Below are 22,175 nucleotides of genomic sequence, written 5' to 3' on the forward strand. Positions count from 1 at the left end.
TTAAAAAAGCAGTCTGAGCAAAATACAGTGGGGACTGTGGAGAATGCACGTAAGTGGTAGGAAGCCAGGTATGGTTTGAGGTCTGTGTACAGGGAAGCAACTTCCTTGCTAGTAGCTTGCTACTTCCTTGCTAGTAGCAAGGAAGATGGAAACGAGGTGTCTACTCTGGGTTCCCCAGAAGACACTAAGACATGAATTTATGTTATAGTGTTTTATTAGGATGGGAAGTGGGGAAGTGGGACCACAAAGTGAACAGCGACTTCACAAGGTTGTGATACCAGGCAGTTTCAAGGAGAGTAATTTTTGCTCCGTGCCACAGGGTAGCTCTGGAGACAAGAGAGATCACAGTTCACAGCTGGCCCTGTCAGAGGCAAGGGAATGAGAGTGCTTTTGCTCTTTCTGCCCTTAACCCCCAGGAGACTTCAATACCCAGGTGACTCTGGCTTTCCATGCCCACAGACCAACCCCACTCCAGCAGCCGGAGGATATCTCTCCTACCAAGACTGGCAGGTGCTGGCTAGTGGGAGTGAAAGTGATGGGCAGCCAAGTATGCATGAAAATGGGGACATGGGAAGAGCACGGACATCCGCTTCTGTTACAGAAGGCTGGGTCATACCGGGGAGCACCGAGTGCCAGGGTAAGAGTTAGGATTTATTCAAACCATACCCCAAAGCAGTAGAGAACTGGTGAGGGTATCTGACGGAGCAGAGGTATGGCATAATCAGGTAACACCCATTAGCCTCTGCTTTTTGAAGAGAGACAGAGAGATGCACTTCCCATTACAGTCGGAAGCAGAGTTCCCAGTACATTTACAGGTCTAAGACGGGATAATAATTTACATACAAAAGTCAGCCAAAAGTGCCCAATAAAGAAAGAGCCTTTCAGCTAGGGAATCATTCTACAGGCACTTCCATTTACTCTCTGCCGGAAAGTAGAACAGAGAAGTTTTCCTTGTAAAAACATTTAAGCTTGCTGTTGATTTTCAAAGGTCCTTGTTTTTATAATAGCACCTTCTGGGAATGCACGAAAGGCGATTCATACTAACAAACCCTTCTGGTCGAAATACTGAACATGCCTTTCAGAAAGATAATGAGTTATAGCTACTAAGCAATCCCATGTTATGCAATAATATGGAAGTTATTCCGTGAAACTACTTTACAGTACATTTAGCATCTTGAGTTCTTTCTCTGCCTGCCCCAGCTTCCTGACTGGCCTAGTGCTGTAAGATCTAGCAAAAACAAAGGGAGGTGTGGAGGCACTTTCAGTAATACAGTCAATAAGCAAGAAGGAACCAGATCTTTCCAGTACTCCCACTACGGAAAGATATCAGTATTTCTGAATGCTTGAGGACTATTAATTCTGATCATCTATTATTAAGGAAATTGGTCCCTGTAGCTCACACTTCACTTCCTCAGCTGGATGATCTTCAAGAAACATTAGGGCCCCGGAACTGCTCATACTATAGCTGCTGCTGATGAAGTGACTCCTGCACTGAAATGACTGACACAGGAGACTGAGAATGAAGTGACATTTCTGATAATCAACCCCAGCTCAGCCTGAAGATAAATCACTCATGAAGTGGGTGGCAGCGTACAGAGCAGGCTTTGGCATGGGTCCCCCGATTTTTGCAAGGCATGATAGCTAAGGAAGTCTGAGCCTCTGTGTGTGTCAGGAAGCTGGGCAGAGAAAGATGACAAGGATTAGGGACACTAACTTGTGTTGGGTTCCCCAGAAGCTGACTCTGAGGTGAGGATTCTTACGCAAGTGACTTACTAGAGAAAGCGCTCCCAGGATAGACCAGTGGGGGAAACAGGTCAGGAGAGGGGAGGGAGCCGGGCCAGGGTGCAGCCTGATCTGGCTGGGCATCTCTGGAGTATAAGGCCTGGGAGTGTTTCCCACGCTTAGTAAGGGAACTGGGCTTTCAGAACCCCTCCCCCCATCTTAGCCAGGTGCTGGCTAAGGGTTGTCTTGTGGCAAGGAGTGCATAAGCTCCGAGGAACTTCTGGCTCTGCCCATGTGGGAAAAAGCTACAGTAGCCTGAGGACACTCTTCTAAAGAGAGTCTCAAGTGGAGGCTGTTGGAGGCAACAGATGTGGTGAAAGGAATCCAAGGTCATCTGGCAGAGGACCAACTTAGTTCTACAGACATTAAACACAATCAGAACCTTGAGCAGGCTCAGAGAGATGCTTCTCCCTTATGACAGTGGAACCACTCGATGGCAATGTGAAGGTGATTACTTCGGAACGGTGTTGGACCCTAAGCACACAGGATGCCTGGGAGAGGCCTGGGAGAGCTTAGGTACCATGCCAGCACAAATCCTTCAACGATTTCCAGGAAACTGACTGGAAACCCTCCAAAGAGCCCCAGTGTGCTTTAACATTAAATTTATGACAGACAAGTTCATTTCATGTACTAAGATGCATATTACTTGTCCTCCATCTGTGTCGTGCATCATATCATGTCTTGGACATTTTCTAACTGATTCTGTGATGCTCACCCATTATGCACAAAAAGAAGGGAGTGACAGGAGACGGTTAAGTCATATTAAATGCCCTTTATGATGAGACTTTTCATTCAATTCCAAGAGATATAGTGCTGTAATGACCAAATATTTCTCTTAATTAATGTTAGGGGAATGTTATTGTATTGAGAACTTCTTTGTTGTTACTATTGTACTTTGTATCTGTATCACACGTTAGTCAAAGGCTTGCAGTTATTTTATGTTTAAGGATTTTTATTATATTTTATTGTCAATTTTACCCACAGCCCAATTATACCTCCCAAAGATTTTCCATGAGTTACTTATACCATGTTTGAGGTCAACAGTTATAAAACTCCACCAGAAAGCTGTATTTAACTTGAGTCTCAGTCTCCTCATAGAAAATGGGGATAACGATACTTAGCTCACAATGGTTGTTGTATCCATTACATGTGAACAATGCTGCTATTGATCATGATCAATGTTTATTATTGTTGATATCCAGCCTTTGTTTTTCCTTGTCTAGCATCCACTCACCATTCTTTTAGTACTACCGTCCCTGGATTTCCTTGAGAGTAATACCACTTTCAGGATCAGAGTATGTTTTGATTGCCTTAAGCCAGCCAATGTGGCTCACCTCTCTGGTCACAGTGATAAACTCAGAATGGGCACATAATCCCATCCTGAATTGGGAGAACCAGGCCCAGGGCATCGGTTGAACTGTTGGGGGAAGAAGAACTCTCTCCTCTCCTGGACAATGTACTGCAAGGATGAGAGGCTTGCAGCTGCTATAGTGTCCAAGAGAAACATACCTGAAGCTAGTGAGGGAGGTCAATACTGTACGCAGTTGGAAAATGAAGCTAATACAGAGATAAGAGACCAGGAAATTCCAGGGCCTGGATAAGATCTGAGCATCGCGATCAAGTCATGCTTTATAATCACTGGCCAAAAATTTCCTTTTACTTTTCTGACCAGTACGAGCTGGGGTTTCTCTCAATGGCAGTAAAGGACTGCAATGTAACATAAATATTATGTAGAATTTACTGAGAGCTTACAATGTGCCTGACCCAATACTGTGAGCATTACACAGGACCATATTCAAGCCTCACAGCGTTCCTATAAGCTACGTCCAATTATCACAAACGAGACACCAAGGCCTAGGAAGTTAAGGACTTTGCCCAAGGTCACACAGACAGTTGTGAAGCTGCCAGGATTGAACCCAGGAAGTCTGATTTAAGTCCGCTATCATGACCATCATGGTTTGTTGGTTTTTGCCTCTTTATATAAAGAACAATGTTTGGTTATGGAAATGTGAACTTTTTCACCTCACTCTTGACTTAAAAAGTCACTGCACACGTAGAAAGACAGACTCCAGCTGCATCAAAGCAAATCCAAGGTACTCTTGGCTCTAGTTTAGAACATACTAGATTGTCGATTTCTAGAACCAGCTTTGAGATTTTTCTGACTGTAACTCAAGACCTAGGTTATGAATCTCAAAGGTAGGAATGTAGGAAACCAGATGCTTTAGCTGCTGGTCACTTCCTCATGTGAGCCAAAGTAAGACTACTCCAGCTTGTCTAAATCATCGAGAATGAGGAATGGAGAGAATATTTTGAGACTGATCTTGCCCTATGCATTTGGTTTCACCTATGTGAAAATGAATGGTTTCCCTTTCTAATAGGATCATGTAATGTATTCCTTTTGTTTATCCATGGAAACCTTCAAGTGATGAATACATTTTTAGTAAGTCAAATTAATAATACATCTGATTCTGTGGTTTGCATTATACAGTCTGTACTGAAGAAAGATTTCCAAAAGAATAGATTTACATTTATTACATTATTCTAACATTAGTTGCACTCATCTTTGAGATTATCACATGCTGATTTGAAGTCTGCAGACTCTTTAGGCCTGTAACATCAGTATGGCTCAGAACTTGACTCACTGCATACCTGTATGACAAATCTGGGAGCATTTCCTACCTTGGGCTGAAGCACAAACCACTCATCACTTGGATTTTCAAAGTTCCATGAGTCGAAAGGAATCTCCACCTCCCCAAGGAAGCTGTTACGTCCAAATCGATCATAATGCCAGACTGAGAGCTGCAGAGTCCTTGTTTCCAGTTGAGTATGGCTGATGGTATACTACAAATGAGATTGACAACATCACATTCCACATGGAGGGTTCTGCCCAATTCTATGACAGACTGACATTTACTTCTGTCATCCTTCAGATCAGATGCTAGCAATATGAACAAAGCAAACACCAAAAACCACTTCATTTTTCATTTCTGCTACAACTGAGATTCTATTCTATGAACTCATTTTGTGTTAGACCTAGCACTGAAAGATGCATCAACAAATTATTTACGGTTGGCAGGTTGGTAAACTTCAGACAGTCAATAAAAAATATTAGGGGGATGAAGCTTATTCCCTTTCCAGTTTTACCTGTTTTTTGTTTGCCTAATTATTTTTTAACCATCTACTTTGTAAGGTCAAGGTTTATTCTGTCTATTCTCCAACTTCTTTGTCTTATTTTATTCATAATGAGAACTCTCAAATTCAGAAGCGTACTGGCAGTGAGACACTTGCAAATACCAAACTCCATAAAAGCCAGCCTAAATAAATAGATATACATGGGGTAAATAGATATACATGTAGATTGAGCAAAAAGAAAATATTGCTCGGGTAGCTTTTCCTTTTCCAGCGGAACGTCATCCAGGGCCCCATGTTACACACTTGCAAACCTTTTGTTCTGTGCAGCTCCCGCAGGGGACAAGCTGTAGACTAACGAATTCTGGATCTTAGATTTGCCTTTACCTGTCCTGGCATGATTACCCTTGGCTATTGCTTCCTGAATTTGCCACTTCACTCTGTTTATTCTGTGTGGGCTCATCTTTGCTGTCCTGCTATGGCCACTGGATTCCCCCTTCGTCTGTATTCATTCATTCTCATTTTGATCTGTCTTGATACTGGCTCCTGCTTCCACACATGACCCATGGACATATGTCCCCACTCACAAACTTCCTGCCATGGTGGACTGACTCCATCACTCCGGGCACAATGTCCATAAATGTCCCTACAATTTCCAATAACTTCTACATTTCAGTCTCCCCAGATCTTTGCCAGGATAGACTGGTCCAAAGTGCGAGAAGGGATTGTTATATGGAAGCCAGTGGGGAAAAGTAATTGTTCTAGGATTGGGGTCTGGGTTATCTTATTTAAGCCACTTTCGCTGATATTTCTCTAACCCCATAGCTCCACTGTGCATTAACCACATGCCTAAATTTAGCCAAATTCTGAAACCCTAATAAGAAACAGCACATATTCATGCTGTGTTAGCAAAACAATGAGTGAGTGTACAAAGTGACCTGAAAAGTCAGTGTCAAAAGTAACAAACTTCCTTTAAGGGGAACTACAAAAATCACAGTTTGCCCAAGGGCAAAATGCATTTTTTGACAAGATGTATCACTTCAGATGTAATTTTGCTGGATCATTTCTACTTAAAGTGTACCTTCAGCAGCAGCAGAGAAATAAATACAGTAAGAGTGGTTCACATTTTTCCTTTTCCAAAAACTGTTAGGAAAGCCAAGAGCATTACAGTAATTTATTCAAATTCTACTTTCTCAAACATACATAAGCCTTGACATGCAAATTCCCTGTAGTTAGTGACTTCTAAACCAATGAGGTTGTGAACAATATCATTTCAGTTGCTATAACAGACTATTTATTTACCTTTAGTGTTTCATTGAATTCTGGATTAGTGCCTGTTCTGATTTTCGTCTTACGTTTATTGTTTCTAGACTTGTCAGGAAGAAGGTATGACTTGACATAACTGTTGGTGATAAAAGACGAAATTAATTATTGGGAAACATTTACTTTGCAAGAAATTCTCAGGGACTTCAGTAAACAAAAGAGGTAAGGGGAATAGGCCAGTAAGCATAAGAGATAGAACGAGGGAATATAGTCTACATAAGAGAACACTTTAAAAATCACTCTGGGCCTTCATGAAGAGAGAGGCAGTAAAGTGTAATGGTAAAGAGTGTGGGCTCTGAAGTGAAGCCAACTGTTTAAATCACTCCATGCCTCACTAGTTTTGGTGAACTCAAGAACTTACTTAACCTCTGTGTGCCTCAGTTTCCTCATATATAATACTGGGATAATAACAGTATCTAGCTTATGGCATTGTGAGGACTAAATCAGTTAATACATACAAGATGACATTATACTACTTAATAAATATAATCTATTATTATGATCAATAGTCTCACAAAATATTATGGGGTTATATTCCTTTCCATTCAGATGTTAGGACTTCCAATGAGAGGAGTCAATGCTAAGGGGTGAATGAAGAAAAATGGTGAAAAAGAAGAAATAGAAAATAAAATCCTAAGTCACAATAGCAAGTCTACCAACACCTTGCCCTGAAGTATCCCAGGAGCCTCTTGGAGCAGGGGCATCATGGCAGACTCAGAAACGTATAAGATGTACAAAATGCTATCAGAATCCTGAAGTACATCTACTGGAGCTTTTGATGACACCTTTCCATGCTAGTCTAAATAATTACATTGGTCCTGAAGCCCTGTGATATTTAGCTGAGGAAGTAAATGGACCAATCTATACTCAGAATCCTTTTTTTGCTGAGTTTATTGAACGTAGGTCATCTAGTATGATGAAAAGGGGTCACATAGCAGGTCTGAAACTGCTAGCCTTAGCAGTTTAGCCTTAGAAATGCCTACTTACAAAGTTGGTCCTTGGCTGGCGTCTTGGAACTTGGATTTCAGGAGGATTCTCATCATTCCCAGAACAGATATAAGTGGGTCATTGTAACTAAACTATTTGTAAAAACAATAAGGCATATGCAGAACATCTGCTTTCTTTCTGCGAGACTGGAATTTTGGTATGTGACCAGTTGAGTCTCTAAATGGCTTTCCTGGCAGACAACATTTCATAAGTACTATCATACCCCGTTGCTAGAAGAATTAAGTGCATCCTGAATGACTCCACTTGGAGGAACACTGAAAGTTTAAGCCTGGATTCTTCAGAACTTCATCACATATGCCTCTTCCCTTTGCTGATTATGGCTACATGTAGAGTCCTGTGAGTCCCCCTAGTGAGTCTTCAAAGCTGCCAGTGGTCCTCGGAATTCCTGATACATCTTTATATCCAACTCCCCTCCAACGTGCCATGATCCACCCCTGCCTTCCCAGGCTGATCTCAGGAATCCTGAGAGCCTCAAAATTGCCATTTTGAGTTGTTCAATTGGGCTAACGGCTTGGCAATTTTCTTTGGAGTGTTACTCAGAACAAAAATCAGCTCTTAATCATCCTAGGGTGTGCCAACGTGTCAGCATTGTATCTCAAAAAGCTGAGTCTGTTAAACTACAAATATGTCAGTCCTAAATCATGTTGAGGAATAGCTTCTTAAAAATCAGGTAACCACAGACACAACCATTATACATATACTTCAGAGACTATTTAGAAGGGTGGCATAGGAGGAAAGTGACCATCAGCCTTCAGAAAAGGCTCTGAATCAAGAGGAATGCTAAGCATCTTCTAAAAAAGAAACACACACACGGACAAAAAAAATTCAGTGAGTGAAATAATCTGAGGAAAATATACTATGTGCTTACGCATCGGTCCTCTGTTTCTTTTCATCTCCTATGGCCAGATTTCTGCAATTCTTGACAAAAATGTAGAGCCCGCCAGTTTTGTAGCAGTAGCTGATGTGGAGAAGGATTTCACCACTGACCTTCACGTTGCCATAGTCTCCTGTTTCACTGTAAACACTCATCATGCTGTTAAGGCTGGTCTGGAATAAACAAGATGAAAAGAGGCGTCCAGCATTTTCTAATGAACTCTTCACAGTAGCCACCCCTCTTCATTCAATTATAATTCCTGTTCTTTACAATCAGCAGGGGAGTCTAGGGAGAAGTTAGAAAGCAAAGAACACTTGTTTTGTTGTTTTCTGATGTTGTATAAAATCCAAGATGGAGAAAGGACAACAAGATCTAGGACCATTATTAAGGAATACCGGAAACTTGCTGAGGGGGAAAGCATTGCCCTTTTGGGATAGTGAATACCTTTCGTTGATTCACTTCTAATGAGCACAGAGGTCAATGAGGCATTTCTTTTCTTTTTCCTTTTTTTTAAATTAAATTTATTGGGGTGACAATTGTTAGTAAATTTACATAGATTTCAGGTGTACAATTTTGTATTACATCATCTATAAATCCCATTATGTGTTCACCACCCAGAGTCAATTCTCCTTCCATCACCATATATCTGATCCCCCTTACCCTCATCACACACACCCCACCCCTTACCCTCTGGTAACCACTAAATTATTGTCTGTGTCTATGAGTTTTTCTTTCTCATTTGTTTGTCTTATTCCTTTGTTGTTTTTGGTTTATATACCACATATCAGTGAAATCATAGGGTTCTCTGCTTTTTCTGTCTGACTTATTTCGCTTAGCATTATACTCTCAAGATCCATCCATGTTGTCATAAATGTTCCTATATCATCTTTCCTTAACACCGAATAGTATTTCATTGTGTATATATACCACAACTTCTTTATCCATTCATCTATCGAAGGACATTTTGGTTGTTTCCATGTCTTGGCCACCGTAAACAAAGCTGCAATGAACATTGGAGCACAAGTGTCTTTATGTATAAATGATTTCAAATTCTTTGGGTAGATACCCAGGAGAGCGATTGCTGGGTCATATGGTAATTCTATTCGTAATTTCTCGAGGAACCTCCACACTGCCTTCCATAGCGGCTGCACCAGTCTGCATTCCCACCAACAGTGTATGAGGGTTCCTTTTTCTCCACAGCCTCTCCAACACTTGTTACTATTTGTCTTGTTGATGATAGCCATTCTGACTGGGGTGAGGTGATATCTCATTGTGGTTTTCATTTGCATTTCTGATGATTAGCGATGTTGAGCATTTTTTCATATGTCTATTTGCCATTTGTATGTCCTCTTTGGAGAAATGTCTCTTCAGGTCTTCTGTCCATTTTTCAATTGGGTTGTTTGTTTTTTTGTTGTTGAGTTTCATGAGTTCCTTGTATATTTTGGATATTAGACCCTTATCAGATGCACTGTTTGCAAAAATCTTCTCCCATTCAGTTGGTTGCCCAATGAGGCATTTCTAAACTCCTCTCCTGTCCCCGTTCCTGGAGCTTTCTCCTTTTTCACTGGTAGACTCAAGGTCAATCTACTTCAAGGTCTAGAATGCATTGGTCAAAACAAAGAAAAGCTCATCTCATATTCTGTGCTAGCAGGAGCCAAAAGCTTCTCAGACACCCACAGAGAACATCCCATCAGTCTCTTGGAAGCCCTAACTGCAGCTTTAATAAGGGCACTCATAGCTGCTGTGATTCCCTTGAGCAACTGTGTGGCCACCTGGGTAGTGTAAGACCACAGCTTCGTAAATCTCTATAAAATAGCAACCAGCAAAATAGAACACTAAACAAGAAAATAATAAAACAAATACTAAAATAAAAATGTAAAACAAGTCCAAATCTACCAGAATGAATGAAGTTTCTGATAAGTCACTAATGACAAGAAGCATGTTTTAAATATAACAAAATTATCTTTTAGTGCCAGAAGCATAAACTCTGTATCTTAGCAACAGGACTATCACAAAAGACCACCTGGAAGGCTTTCATGAGTGACCCAGTAGTTCAAAAAGTCCTGTCTGTGAACAACTGGGAAGTAAAGACGATGGTGAGTGCAAAGAGAGTTTATACAAGGTCTGACAATTAATTTCCCCAACTCATTACAACAATGTTGTAACCCTTTTTTTTATATTAGAGGGATTATTTATTATGAATTTGTACCAACTGGACAACCAGTTAACCAAGTTTGCTATGTGGAAGTGCTGAAAAGGCTGTGTGAAAAAGACGACCTGAACTTTTCGCCAACAGTTCATGGCTCTCGCATCACGACAATGCACCAGCTCACAGGGCACTTGTCTGTGAGGGAGTTTTCAGCCAGTAAACAAATAAGTGTATTGGAACACCCTCCCTACTCACCTGATCTGGCCCCCAATGACTTCTTTCTTTACCCGAACATAAAGGAAATTTTGAAAGGAAGATATTTTGATGACATTTAGGACATCGAGGGTAGTACAATGACAGCTCTGACGGCCATTTCAGAAAAAGAGTTCCAAAATTGCTTTGAAGCGTGGACTAGGTGCTGGCATCAGTGCATAGCTTCCCAAGGGGAGTACTTTGAAGGTGACTGTGGTGATATTCAACAATAAGGTATGTAGCACTTTTTCTAGGATGAGTTCGCGAACTTAACTGTCCAACCTCGTGTGTGTATATATAAAACAAAGCCATTACATTCCTCTAATTGCTCAGAGTAGAGCCTGATCACAGAACAAGATGTGGGTGATGTGGCTAGTATCTCTTCTAAGCTTAAGTCAAGGGCAAGAGCAAACCAAAGATGCCATAATTATAGTTGGCCCTCGGTATCCGCAGGTTCTGCATCCCATGGATACTGAGGGAGGACTGCACTTGGAAATTATAACTTAAAGAGAGTCAGTGACTGACCTAATTTGTCTTTCCTATTCCTAAAATAAAAGAACAGAATTGTCATGATAGCGGGTGGCTTTGAGCAGTGCTTTTCAAATTTTAATTACATATAAATCCCCTGTGGATCTTATTAAAATGAGGATTCAGATCTATTCCGAATCCTCAGGTGAGGTCCGAGATTCTGCTTTTCTAATAAACTACTAGGTCCACAGTTTCCAAACTTGTGTCAAGGCATCCCGCAGCACGACAACAAACTCACAGGGGCACCAGATATTTTAATATTTCAAGGGAAACAAGCGACATCTATCAGGCACTCTACAAACAACTAACAGTAGTGCCCAGTGTCAACATTAAATCACTCTTTATTCTTCTTAATGAAAATGTGTGAAGCTGAGTTTTTGGTAGTTACTGTGACAAAAAGCAAGTGCTGCAAAAAAGATCAATGTAGAACAAGAAATTAAAATGGTACTGTTCAATCAGATTCCAAGATTTCACAATTCATGCAGTGCGCAACAGACACACAAATCCCATTAGTAAGTATTCAGGACCATTTAAGAATGGAATAAAAACATTATTTTTCTTTCACTTTATGTGTATTATTTTTTCAAATGGCTACTAAGTTGTTAGGATACCACTGTTTAAGTTTTTTGACCTAAGTACTTAATAAATGGGCTAGTCAGGTATTACTTTTGGCCTAGGAGAGCTATGAAAGTATCACTGAGATACTAGGGGCTCTCTGAACTGACAAAGTTTTAGAGTTTTTGTTCCAGGTAATACACTGTTGCTGGTCCATGAACCATGCTTTGAGTTTTAAGGGCTTCAAGAATAAGCACCAACCTCCTCATGTTACATATGAGAAAACTCTGGCTCACAGAAATTGTTGGCAGTGCCAAGATACAAGAGGTGTGATCAAACAATACAGTGAATGTTTAAACAAAAAAAATTATTACAATAAAAGACACATTGCCATTAATCCCCCTCAAAGTACTAGTCACTTGCTTCAAACACACTTATCATTCCTGCCACTTTCTGAAGCAGTTGGGGAGGTCCTCTTTCATGTCTTTAGTTGTGCTGTCATGGCTGCCTCGATGTCCTGAATCAATTCAAAACGTTTACCTTTCACGGTCATTTTGACTTTGGGGAAGAGCTAGAAGTCTCATGGTGCCAGATCCAGTGAATAAGGTGGATGAGGACACACTGCAATATTTTTATTTGACAGAAATTGCTGAACCAGAAGTGATGTGTGACACGGAGCCTTTCTGTTGTGATCATAAAATACAGTGAATGTTGTTGCCAAGTGCCATGCAACAGAAAGGCAGGGATCTTCAATATAGGGAGTGGTACGTCAAACCTTAGTAAGAGTGTGTGACAAATTTCAACTTGTTCGGTGCAATCAGTCGGGTGTGAGCTACGATTGAGAGAAAGGGTGTTTTAAAATGTGCTGTAAATCATCCTCCATCATAACAATGCTCCATGTCATACATCACTTCTGGTATATGGCAATTTCTGTCAAATAAAAACATTACGGGGGCCGGCCCAGTGGCTCAGGTGGTTAGAGCTCCATGCTCCTAACTCCAAAAATTGCCGGTTCAATTCCCACATGGGCCAGTGAGCTCTCAACCACAAGGTTGCCAGTTCAATTCCTCGAGTCCCGCAAGGGATGGTGGGCTCCGCCCCCTGCAACTAAAATTGAACATGGCACCTTGAGCTGAGCTGCCTCCTGGATGTCTCAGTTGGTTGGAGAGCATCCTCTCAACCACAAGGTTGCTGATTTAACTCCCACAAGGGGTGGTGGGCTGCGCCCTCTGTAACTAGCAACGGCAACTGGACCTGGAGCTGAGCTGCGCCCTCCACAAGTAAGACTGAAAGGACAACAACTTGAAGCTGAACGGCACCCTCCACAACTAAGATTGAAAGGACAACAACTTGATTTGGAAAAAAAGTCCTGGAAGTACACACTGTTCCCCAATAAAGTCCTGTACCCAATAAAAACAAACAAACAAACAAAAAACATTACGGTGTGTCCTCATCGACCTTATTCACCAGATCTGGCACTGTGCGACTTCTGGCTCTTCCCCAAAGTCAAAATGATTCAGGACATCGAGGCAGCCACAACAGTGCAACTAAAGACATGAAAGAGGACGTCCAGAACTGCTTCAGAAAGTGGGATAAGAATGATGGGATAAGTGTATTGTAAGCAAGGCGGAGTATTTTTTGGGGGATTAATGGCAATGAGTCTTTTACTGTAATAATTTTTTTAATTTAAATATGCACTGTATTGTTTGATCACATTTCATACAGCAAGATCTCCCGATTTTCAGACTGAAAATCTACCCCGCATACTTCACTACCTCCTCAATATCACTAACTTGTGTCTACAACATATCCCTCTGTAGCCACTATTCAAAGAAGATCCTCTGTAAGCAGGGGGTCCCTACAGACAGAAGAAAATTTAAGAATCCACAAATATTGAAGCTTGGAGAAATTTAGGTAGTTAAGGCAATTTTACTAAAATCAAATTCGATGCTCTTAACCAAGCCAATGTTCTGATTTAAAATAGAGATATTTATTCTAAAGGTGTCTGGTTAATGGTATATCATTTTGGACCATGTGTCTTTTGACTGGTACTCAGATTCTAATGTTTAATGGATGTTTTTTCTTGGGAATACTTGTATTTTTATTATTTTTTAATTTATTTATTGGGGTGACACTTGTTAACGAAATTACATAATTTCAGGTGTACAATTCTGTATTACATCATCTATAAATCCCATTGTGTGTTCACCACCCAGAGTCAGTTCTCCTTCCATCATCATATATTTGATCCCCCTTACCCTCATCTCCCACCCCCCATCTCCCTTACCCTCTGGTAACCACTATTGTCTGTGTCTATGAGTTTTTGTTTCTCATTTGTTTGTCTTGTTTTTGGTTTATATACCACATATCAGTGAAATCATAGGGTTCTCTGCTTTTTCTGTCTGACTTATTTCGCTTAGCATTATACTCTCAAGATCCATCCATGTTGTCACAAATGTTCCTATATCGTCTTTCCTTAACGCCGAATAGGGGAATACTTGTATTTTGATAATATTATTTACCTTTTAAAAGAGAACCTTTGTTAACTGTACACAAGTCAGAAAAAAATAAATGCTGGAAAACTTGCCCACCTAATCAGATTTCCCACACCATGAAATTCATGAAGTATCATTAGAAAGAAGAAAAAGGAAAGATTGAAAACTCACAGTGTCTGAGTCAGCATCAGGAACATTTAGGTAGGTCCACTTCCTGTCAGAGCCTGTTTTAGAATTCTTTAGGAAAGTTGCCCAAAGGTCAAGAGGAAAAAAGGTATTAGAGCAACAGTTAGACATCAGAGAAGAAGACTTGCAGGTACATAGATGGGTGTAAGGAAACGGGCTCCTAAATCCTACTGTGTTTCTCCCAAAATAAGACCTAACTGGACAATCAGCTCTAACGCGTCTTTTGGAGCAAAAATTAATATAAGACCCACTATTATATTATATTAATTGTATTATGTTATTATAAGACCCAGTCTTATATCACACTAAAATAAGATCAGGTATTACATTATATCATATCGTATCATATCGTATTATATTATATTATATAAGACCCAGTCTTATAGTAAAATAAGACAAAGTCTTATATTAATTTTTGTTCCAAAAGACCCATTACAGCTGGTTATCTGGCTAGGTCTTATTTTTGGGGAAACACGGTACCTCAAGGAAAGCATTGAACACTAAAGTAAAAAAGGACTTTATTCTGTTGGCAGTGTGAAGCTATGGATGGTGTTTGAGTAGGAGAGAAGCCTGCTTGGGTATGTGTTTTAGGAAAATGACTTGGCAGCAGAGTGGAGGACAACTGGGGAATTGAGAGAATGGTAGCAGGGAAATGTATCAGCAGAGAGTTGAGATAATTTATCGACTTGAGCTGATAAGAGTCTCAACTGGGGAGTGAAGAAGTTTTAAAAGCTGGGTGAGGACCATGGAAGGAGAGGGAAGAAATCAGGAGACTTAGGAAGAGTGCACCCAACATTAGACTGAAAATTCTCTGTGGGCAAAGGGGTAAGCAGGAGACTAATGATTTTTAACTCACTATCACACATTGTCCAAAGAACATTCCTATCCCCTTTGCAAAGGTATAGCAAATCAACAAGAGCAAGAAAAAACTTCCAGTGTGTGTTAGAAAACTGCTTACGGTTGACAGGCCACTTGTCAGACTGTGGGTGTTTGCAGAAAACCGGGAGGACACTAAGTCATCAATGTCTTCTTCGGTTTCTTCCAAGAAGTCCTAAGGAAGGAGGGAAAAAAAACCCACAGTGGTTTGGTTTATTTCTTTCCTAGAAAGTCTTTTCACTTCATAAACCACTTTCTTTTATAAATACCTAAAAAATCAGATACAAATATCTATAAATCACCCTGTTCCTAGGTTCTTCTCTTTTATCTCTATTGAACTTGAATTACAGCATCAGAGGAGTGGGGTCTCCATCCTAGTGGTGCTTATTTTATGGAAAGAACACAAAAAATTTAGAATCACACAGACCCGGGTGTTCAATTCCTACCTCCCTGATCTCTAAGGAGATTTACTTTCGGCAATGTACTTGATACTTTTTTAATTAAAAAAGATTGGGTCTGCGCATGCATACATCTGTTTGTGTGTGTGTTTGTGTGTATGGGTGTGTGTGTGTGTGTGTACTGTCAAGATGGGGAGCTATATCTCAAAAATCTCTCCAATAAAAATGAACTATTTTAGACACTGAATTCTTGTCCAGATTCTTTTTCTTCTCCCACTTTTTTTCCTCCTTCACAATAAAGTGACTTTTTAAATTGTGGTTATTTAAGCAATACATTTATTTTTATTAGTTTCAGTTGTAAGAAACAATGCAATAGTTAGAGATTTATACTCTCCCAAAGTGATAACCCCTCCCCCAATCTACTACCCCTCTGACACTGTATATATCTGTTACAATTCCATTGACTCTATTCCCTATGCTGTGCTCCACAACCTGTGACTATATATATAATATATAAATATATATTTATGTAAGTTATATAAATTTATATATATATTAAATTATAGCTGACATTCAGTATTATTCAGCGTCAGCTTCAGGTGTACAGTGCAGTGGTCAGGCATTTACACCGTCCATGAAGTGGTCTAATAATACACGTTCCCATCTGACACCCTACAAAATCTTTACAACAATATTGACTATATTCCCCAAACTGTCTTTCATATCCCCGTGGCCATCTTGTGGTTACCGATTGTGCTTTCTAATCCCCTCACCTTCTCTCTCATCCCCACCCCAAGCAATATATTTTTATAGTAAAAAATTTTAAGCAATATAGATAGATACGAGTATAAATTAAACTTAGACCGCCCAGTAACATATTAATGACCAAATTTCAGTATTTTATGGTATGGATGGTACACACACACACACACACACACACACACACACACACAAATGGATTATATCATGCATATTGTTTGTTTTTATGGACACCTCTCCTTTTTGCTTCTCCTGTTTTCTCTCCCCTCTCACCCCAGGTTAAACTATTATTTTGCATCCTGCTACACATACTACATTCCATCTTTCTTGTTTATGTGAAAAATCATATAAAGTTACCTACACACAAATCTGAGTAGTTGTAAATAAGAATTTCTTTTAACCATAGCTTTATAATTTGAGATTTTATATATGTAATTGTGTGCTTTTCTTTCTTATCTTTTTACTATAAAATACGTAAAAGCACATAAAACATAAATGTACAGTATAACAATATAAAGTGATCAAGTAGAAGCTCCCTTTGTGTCCTGACCTTATCACAAGCCCTTTCTCCTCCATTTGAAATAATATCTTAACTGTTACGGTAATTGCATCCTTGCTTTTCTTTATAGTTTTATTACCTAGGAATACATCACTAAACAATGATTTTCTTTGCCTGTTTTTGAACTTTACATAAGTGGAATTGTTATATAATCCTCTGTGGTTTGCCTTTTTGTCTCAATATTATAGTCTTACGAGTCATCCACATGCACGTTGTTGTAGTTCATTCATTTTTATTTAGTATGTAATTGTATGATATCCCACTCTTTATCCATTCTTCTCTTGCTGAATATCTGGGTTGTTTCCAGGTTTTTTTCTATTATGAACAAAGCTGCAATGAATATTCTTGAATGTGTACCCTGGTGCACAGAAACACAAGTTTCCCTTGGGTATTACAAGTGAGAAGAATTGCCAAGTCATAGGGCATGCACATCTTAATGTACTCATCTATATTATTTTTAAGATAATGTCACACTTTCAGAAGTAGTCCTACCAATTTACAGTCTAACCAACAATGTATGAGAGCTCCCTTTGTTTCATATCCTTGCCTCCCAACAGTTGGTATGCCACAGTTTTCATTGTTGCTAATCCAGTAGATGTTTAATATTCATGATGTTAATTTTCATTTCATTTATTAAGTTGAGCACCTTTTCCTGATCATTGGCTGACTAAATTTCCCATTTCATGAAGTACTTGTTTAAGACTTGTTTATTTTTATATTGGTTTATTTACCTTTTTCTCACTGATGAGCTCACAAGATAAGCTGGAGAACCTGATGATATTAGAAAGTAAGAAAGTGCTCAAAACAAAACAAAAACAAACCAACAACAAAAAACTCAACCCCCAATGATAGGAATATGTCAAGGGACACAAGAATCAAAGAGCCGCCAATGGGCAAAGCTAGAAAAATTTGAGCAAGAAAATATAGTAGTAGTATTGGATTATAACTCCAAGTATACAATAAATATCCATGAATACATACTGATGTAAATAAGTGATTGGAAAATAAATGGGTGAGAAGAGACACATCTCCCATGTAAAATAATTTTAAATAATTTATGTAGCTATTCCATCTTTTAGAAGATAGAGCTTAACTCCTTCAGTGTGGGCTGTACACAGCGACTTCCTTCCAAAGAGTATTGTAATAGAAAAGGGGGAAATGAGGAACTTTGCAGCAGAGAAACACTCGTTCAGCCAGGTGATCAAAGTCAACATCAGCAGTGATCAGTCATGTTGACAGTATGTGCTCTGGATATGACATGGGGACAATGGCAATTTGCCATTGTAATCTTCCTCCCAAAAATACATAACCCATTTCTGATCATGAGGAAAACATCAGATAAATTTAAATGAAGGGAAATTTCTACAAAATACCTGACCAGAATTCCTCAAGACTAGTAAGATAATCACAAACAAGGAAAGTCTGAGAAACAGACTCAGTCAAGAGGAACCTAAGGAGGTGTAAGAATTAAATGTAATGCAGTATCTTGGATGGAATTCTGGAACAGAAAAGGTACATTAAAGACTAAGGAAATCTGAATAAAGTATGGATTTTAGTTAACTATAATGTATCAACACTGATTAATTGTGACAAATATAGTTGGCTAATATTAGATGTTAGTAAGAGACACTGGGTATGGGGTATGTGGGAATTCTCTTCACAAATTTTCTGTAAATCTAAAGCTATTCTAAAATTTTTAAAAGTATCATTGTATGTGGATATAAAATTGAAAGCAACAAAGAAACAAGTCAAACAAACAAACTAAAACTCATAGATAATACTTTAGTGGTTACCAGAGGGTTAGGGGACAGGGGGGTGGTAGATGAGGGTAAAGGGAATCTACTACATAGTGATGGAAGGAGAACTGACTCTGGGTGGTGAACACACAATGCGATATATATAGATGATGTATTACAGAATTGTATACTTGAAACCTATGTAATTTTACTAACCATTGTCACCCCAATAAACTTTAATTAAGAAAAATCATTGTAAACCTGTGATAAATCCAGCGTGGTCATGGTGTTTTATCCTTCTTACACACAACTGAATTCAATTTGCTAAAATTTTGCTTAGGATTTTTCCATCGACATTTAGAAATAAAATAGGCTTGCCATTTTCTTTTTCAAAATGCCTTGGTTTTCACTGGACTCACAAAAGGGTTAGAAACATTCTAACTTTCAATTGTCCCAAAAGTTTGTATGTAAGGAAAATTTTGTATGAGTCCTCTTATATGAGATTTCTAGAGTAATCAAACTCACAGACAGAAAGCAGAATGGTGGTTGCCAGGGTATTGAAGGAGGGGGAATAATGGTTAGCATTTCATAGGTACAGAATTTAAGTTGGGGAAAATAAAAAATTTGTGGAGATGAATGGTGGTGATGGTTGTACAACAATATAAATACATTTTATGCCACAAAACTGTAGATTCAAAAATAGGTAAAAGGGCATATTTTATGTTATACATATTCTACCACAATAAAAATACTTTATGGAAAACTTAGGATAATAATTTCCCTGAAAGTTTCATAGGGTTTTCCAGTAGTCTGGGTCTGCTTTTGTCTTTATGAGATTGTAAACTGCTGTTTCAGTTTTATTATTCAGCTCCAGAAATGTCGTTTTTAAATTTTTCTTGAGTCACTTTTGAAAAATTATTATTTTTATAGAAATTTATTCATTTCATCTAAGTTTTCAACATTTTTGCACATAATTGTTGATATTATCTTTAAATCTGTTTTATCTGTAGTTATGCTCCCTTTTTCATTCATATGATTTGTTTTTTCCCTCTCTCTTTTTGTCTTTTCCACTCCTTTGAGAGACTGTCTACTTTGTTAGTTTTTTCAAAGAACCGATTGTTTTTATTCTCCATTTTATGTTTTGTAGTTAATTGATTTCTGTTCTTAATTAGGTTTCTATTTTGATATTCTTTGAGTTTAATGTGTTATTATCCTAACTGCAAAGTTTATTCATAGTGAACAATTTTCACCCCTTCTTGCCTTATGTAAATATTTAAGGGTATATAATTTTCCCACAAGTGAGACTTTTGCTGCATCCTTTACTTTTTTTCGTAGTGTTTTTATTTTTGTGTAGTTCTGATTGTTTTATATGCTCATTATGATATCTTTGTTAACCCACTAATTCCTTAGCTGCCTGTTTTTACTTTGTACATTTGTGGGATTTTAAACTTATGTTTTTCTTTTACGTATGTAAAAGAAATGTATGTATGTATATATTGTTATTACTTTCGATATACAAACAACATAGTGACTAGACATTAACACACCTCAAAAGTGATGACCCCAACAAGTCTAGTACCCATCTGAGATGGTTCATAGTTATTACAATACCATTGACTATATTCCCTATACTGTACTTTACATTCCATGACTACATTTTTTAAATTATAGAGACATTCAATATTATTTTACATTAGTTTCAGGTGTACAGTGTAGTGATTAGGCATTTATATAATTTATGAAGGGATATCTCCAGTAAGTATACTACCCATCTGACTCTATACATATTTTTTACAATATTATTGACTATATTCCCCATACTGTATTTTATGTACCTGTGACTGTTTTATAACTACCAATTTGTACTTCCTAATCCTTTTACCTTTCTTACCCATCCCCCCAACCCTCCTCCCTATCTAGCAACCACCATTTTATTCTCTGTATCTATGAGTCTATTTCTGTTTGTTTATTCTGTTCTTTAGATTCCACATATAAGTGAGATCATATGGTATTTCTCTCTCTCAGTCTGACTTATTTCACTTAGCATAATAACTTCTAGGTCTATCCATGTTGTTGCAAATGGTAAGATTTCATTCTTTTTTATGGCAGAGTAATATTCCATTGTATATATGTACAACAATTTCTTTATCCAATCGTCTAATGATAGGCATTTTGGTTGTTTCTATATCTTGGCAGCACTATTCACAATCTCCTAGGTTTCTTTTAGAAATTTTATAGTTTTAGTTTTTACATTTAGGTATGAAATCCATTTTGAGTTAGTTTTTGTGCATGGTGTATGGTAGAATCAAAGTTCTTCTCCCCTCCCTACCCCCCCCCCACACTTTTTGGCTTATGGATATCCAATTGTCCCAGTATGATCTGTTGAAAAGATATCCTTTCCCCATTGAATTGTCCCAAATCAATAGAACATAAATGTAACGGCTGTTTCTGGACTATTATATTACTTTGAATGCTTATGTTTATACCAATACTACACTGTACTTAATACTATAGCTGTATAGTAAGTTTCAAAATCTAACAGATTACTTCCAACTTTGTTCTTTAGAATTGATTTTGTTACTCTGGATCCTTTTCATTTCCACATAAATTTTAGAATTAGCATGTCCATTTCTATAAAATAGCATGCTTAGATTTTAATAAAGTTTGTGTTTATAGATTTGGAGAGAATATATCTTAAAATTTTTGAATCTTCTAATCAATAAACACAGAAAGTCTCTCCATAAATTTAGATCTTTAATTTAGCTCAGCAATATTTTTTTAAATTCCAATATACATGACTGTCATATTTTTTGATGAATTAATTCCTAAGTATTTTTCATGCTATTGTTAATGGAATTATAGTCTTCATTTCATTTTCAAATTCATTGCTAATATATAGAAATACAATTGTATTTTATATTTGATCTTATATCCTTCAACCTTGCTGAACTTGTTTATTAGTTCTAGTAATGTTTGTAGATTCTTTAGGTTCTTCTACATACAGAACCATGTCATCTGCAAGAAAAGAAGTTAATACTTCTTTCTTCCCAATGAGATGCCTTCTTTTCCTTTTTTATCTGTTTCTTTTTTTCACCTCCCTCCCTTCCTTCCTTTTTCTTCTCGTTTCCTACTGTATTGGCTAGACAATCCTGTATAATGTTGAATAGAAGCAGTGAAAGTGAAAATCTTCGTCTTGTTCCTGCACTTAGGGAGAAAGCATTTGGTCCCTTTTGCCGTTAAGTATGGCAACTAGCCAGAGGAATTTTGAAGATGCCCTTTATTTGACTGAGGAAGTTTCCTCTATTCCCAGTTTGTTGAGAATTTTATTATGAATGGATGTTGGATTTTTGTCTAATGCTTTTTCTGCATCTACTGAGATGATGTGGTTATTATTTTACTCTACTGATATGATGTATTACATTAATTTATTTTTGAATGCTAAATCAACTTTGTATCCATAGGATAAATCCCACTTTGTTATGGTGTATAATCCTTTTTTGTTACTGGACGTGGTTTTCAAATATTTTATTAAGGATTTTTCCATGTATACTCATGATGGGTATTAG

The 22,175-nt window shown here is 38.1% G+C and overlaps 1 protein-coding gene across 1 annotated transcript in view; it reads right to left on the bottom strand.

Annotated features, from left to right (window-relative positions):
- SYTL5 (synaptotagmin like 5) overlaps window positions 1–22,175 on the bottom strand; it is a 199,995-nt gene that overhangs the window by 20,638 nt on the left and 157,182 nt on the right. The window contains exons 6-11 of the mRNA XM_081043045.1: window positions 17,605–17,644; window positions 15,240–15,332; window positions 14,267–14,332; window positions 8,111–8,289; window positions 6,214–6,313; window positions 4,462–4,623 (exon numbers count right to left, since the gene is read on the bottom strand). Of these exons, the coding sequence (XP_080899171.1) occupies window positions 4,462–4,623; window positions 6,214–6,313; window positions 8,111–8,289; window positions 14,267–14,332; window positions 15,240–15,332; window positions 17,605–17,644 (640 nt within the window). The remainder of the gene's footprint in view (window positions 1–4,461; window positions 4,624–6,213; window positions 6,314–8,110; window positions 8,290–14,266; window positions 14,333–15,239; window positions 15,333–17,604; window positions 17,645–22,175) is intronic.

The sequence above is a fragment of the Rhinolophus hipposideros genome (assembly GCF_964194185.1).
Source record: "Rhinolophus hipposideros genome assembly, chromosome: X".
NCBI lineage: Eukaryota > Metazoa > Chordata > Mammalia > Chiroptera > Rhinolophidae > Rhinolophus > Rhinolophus hipposideros.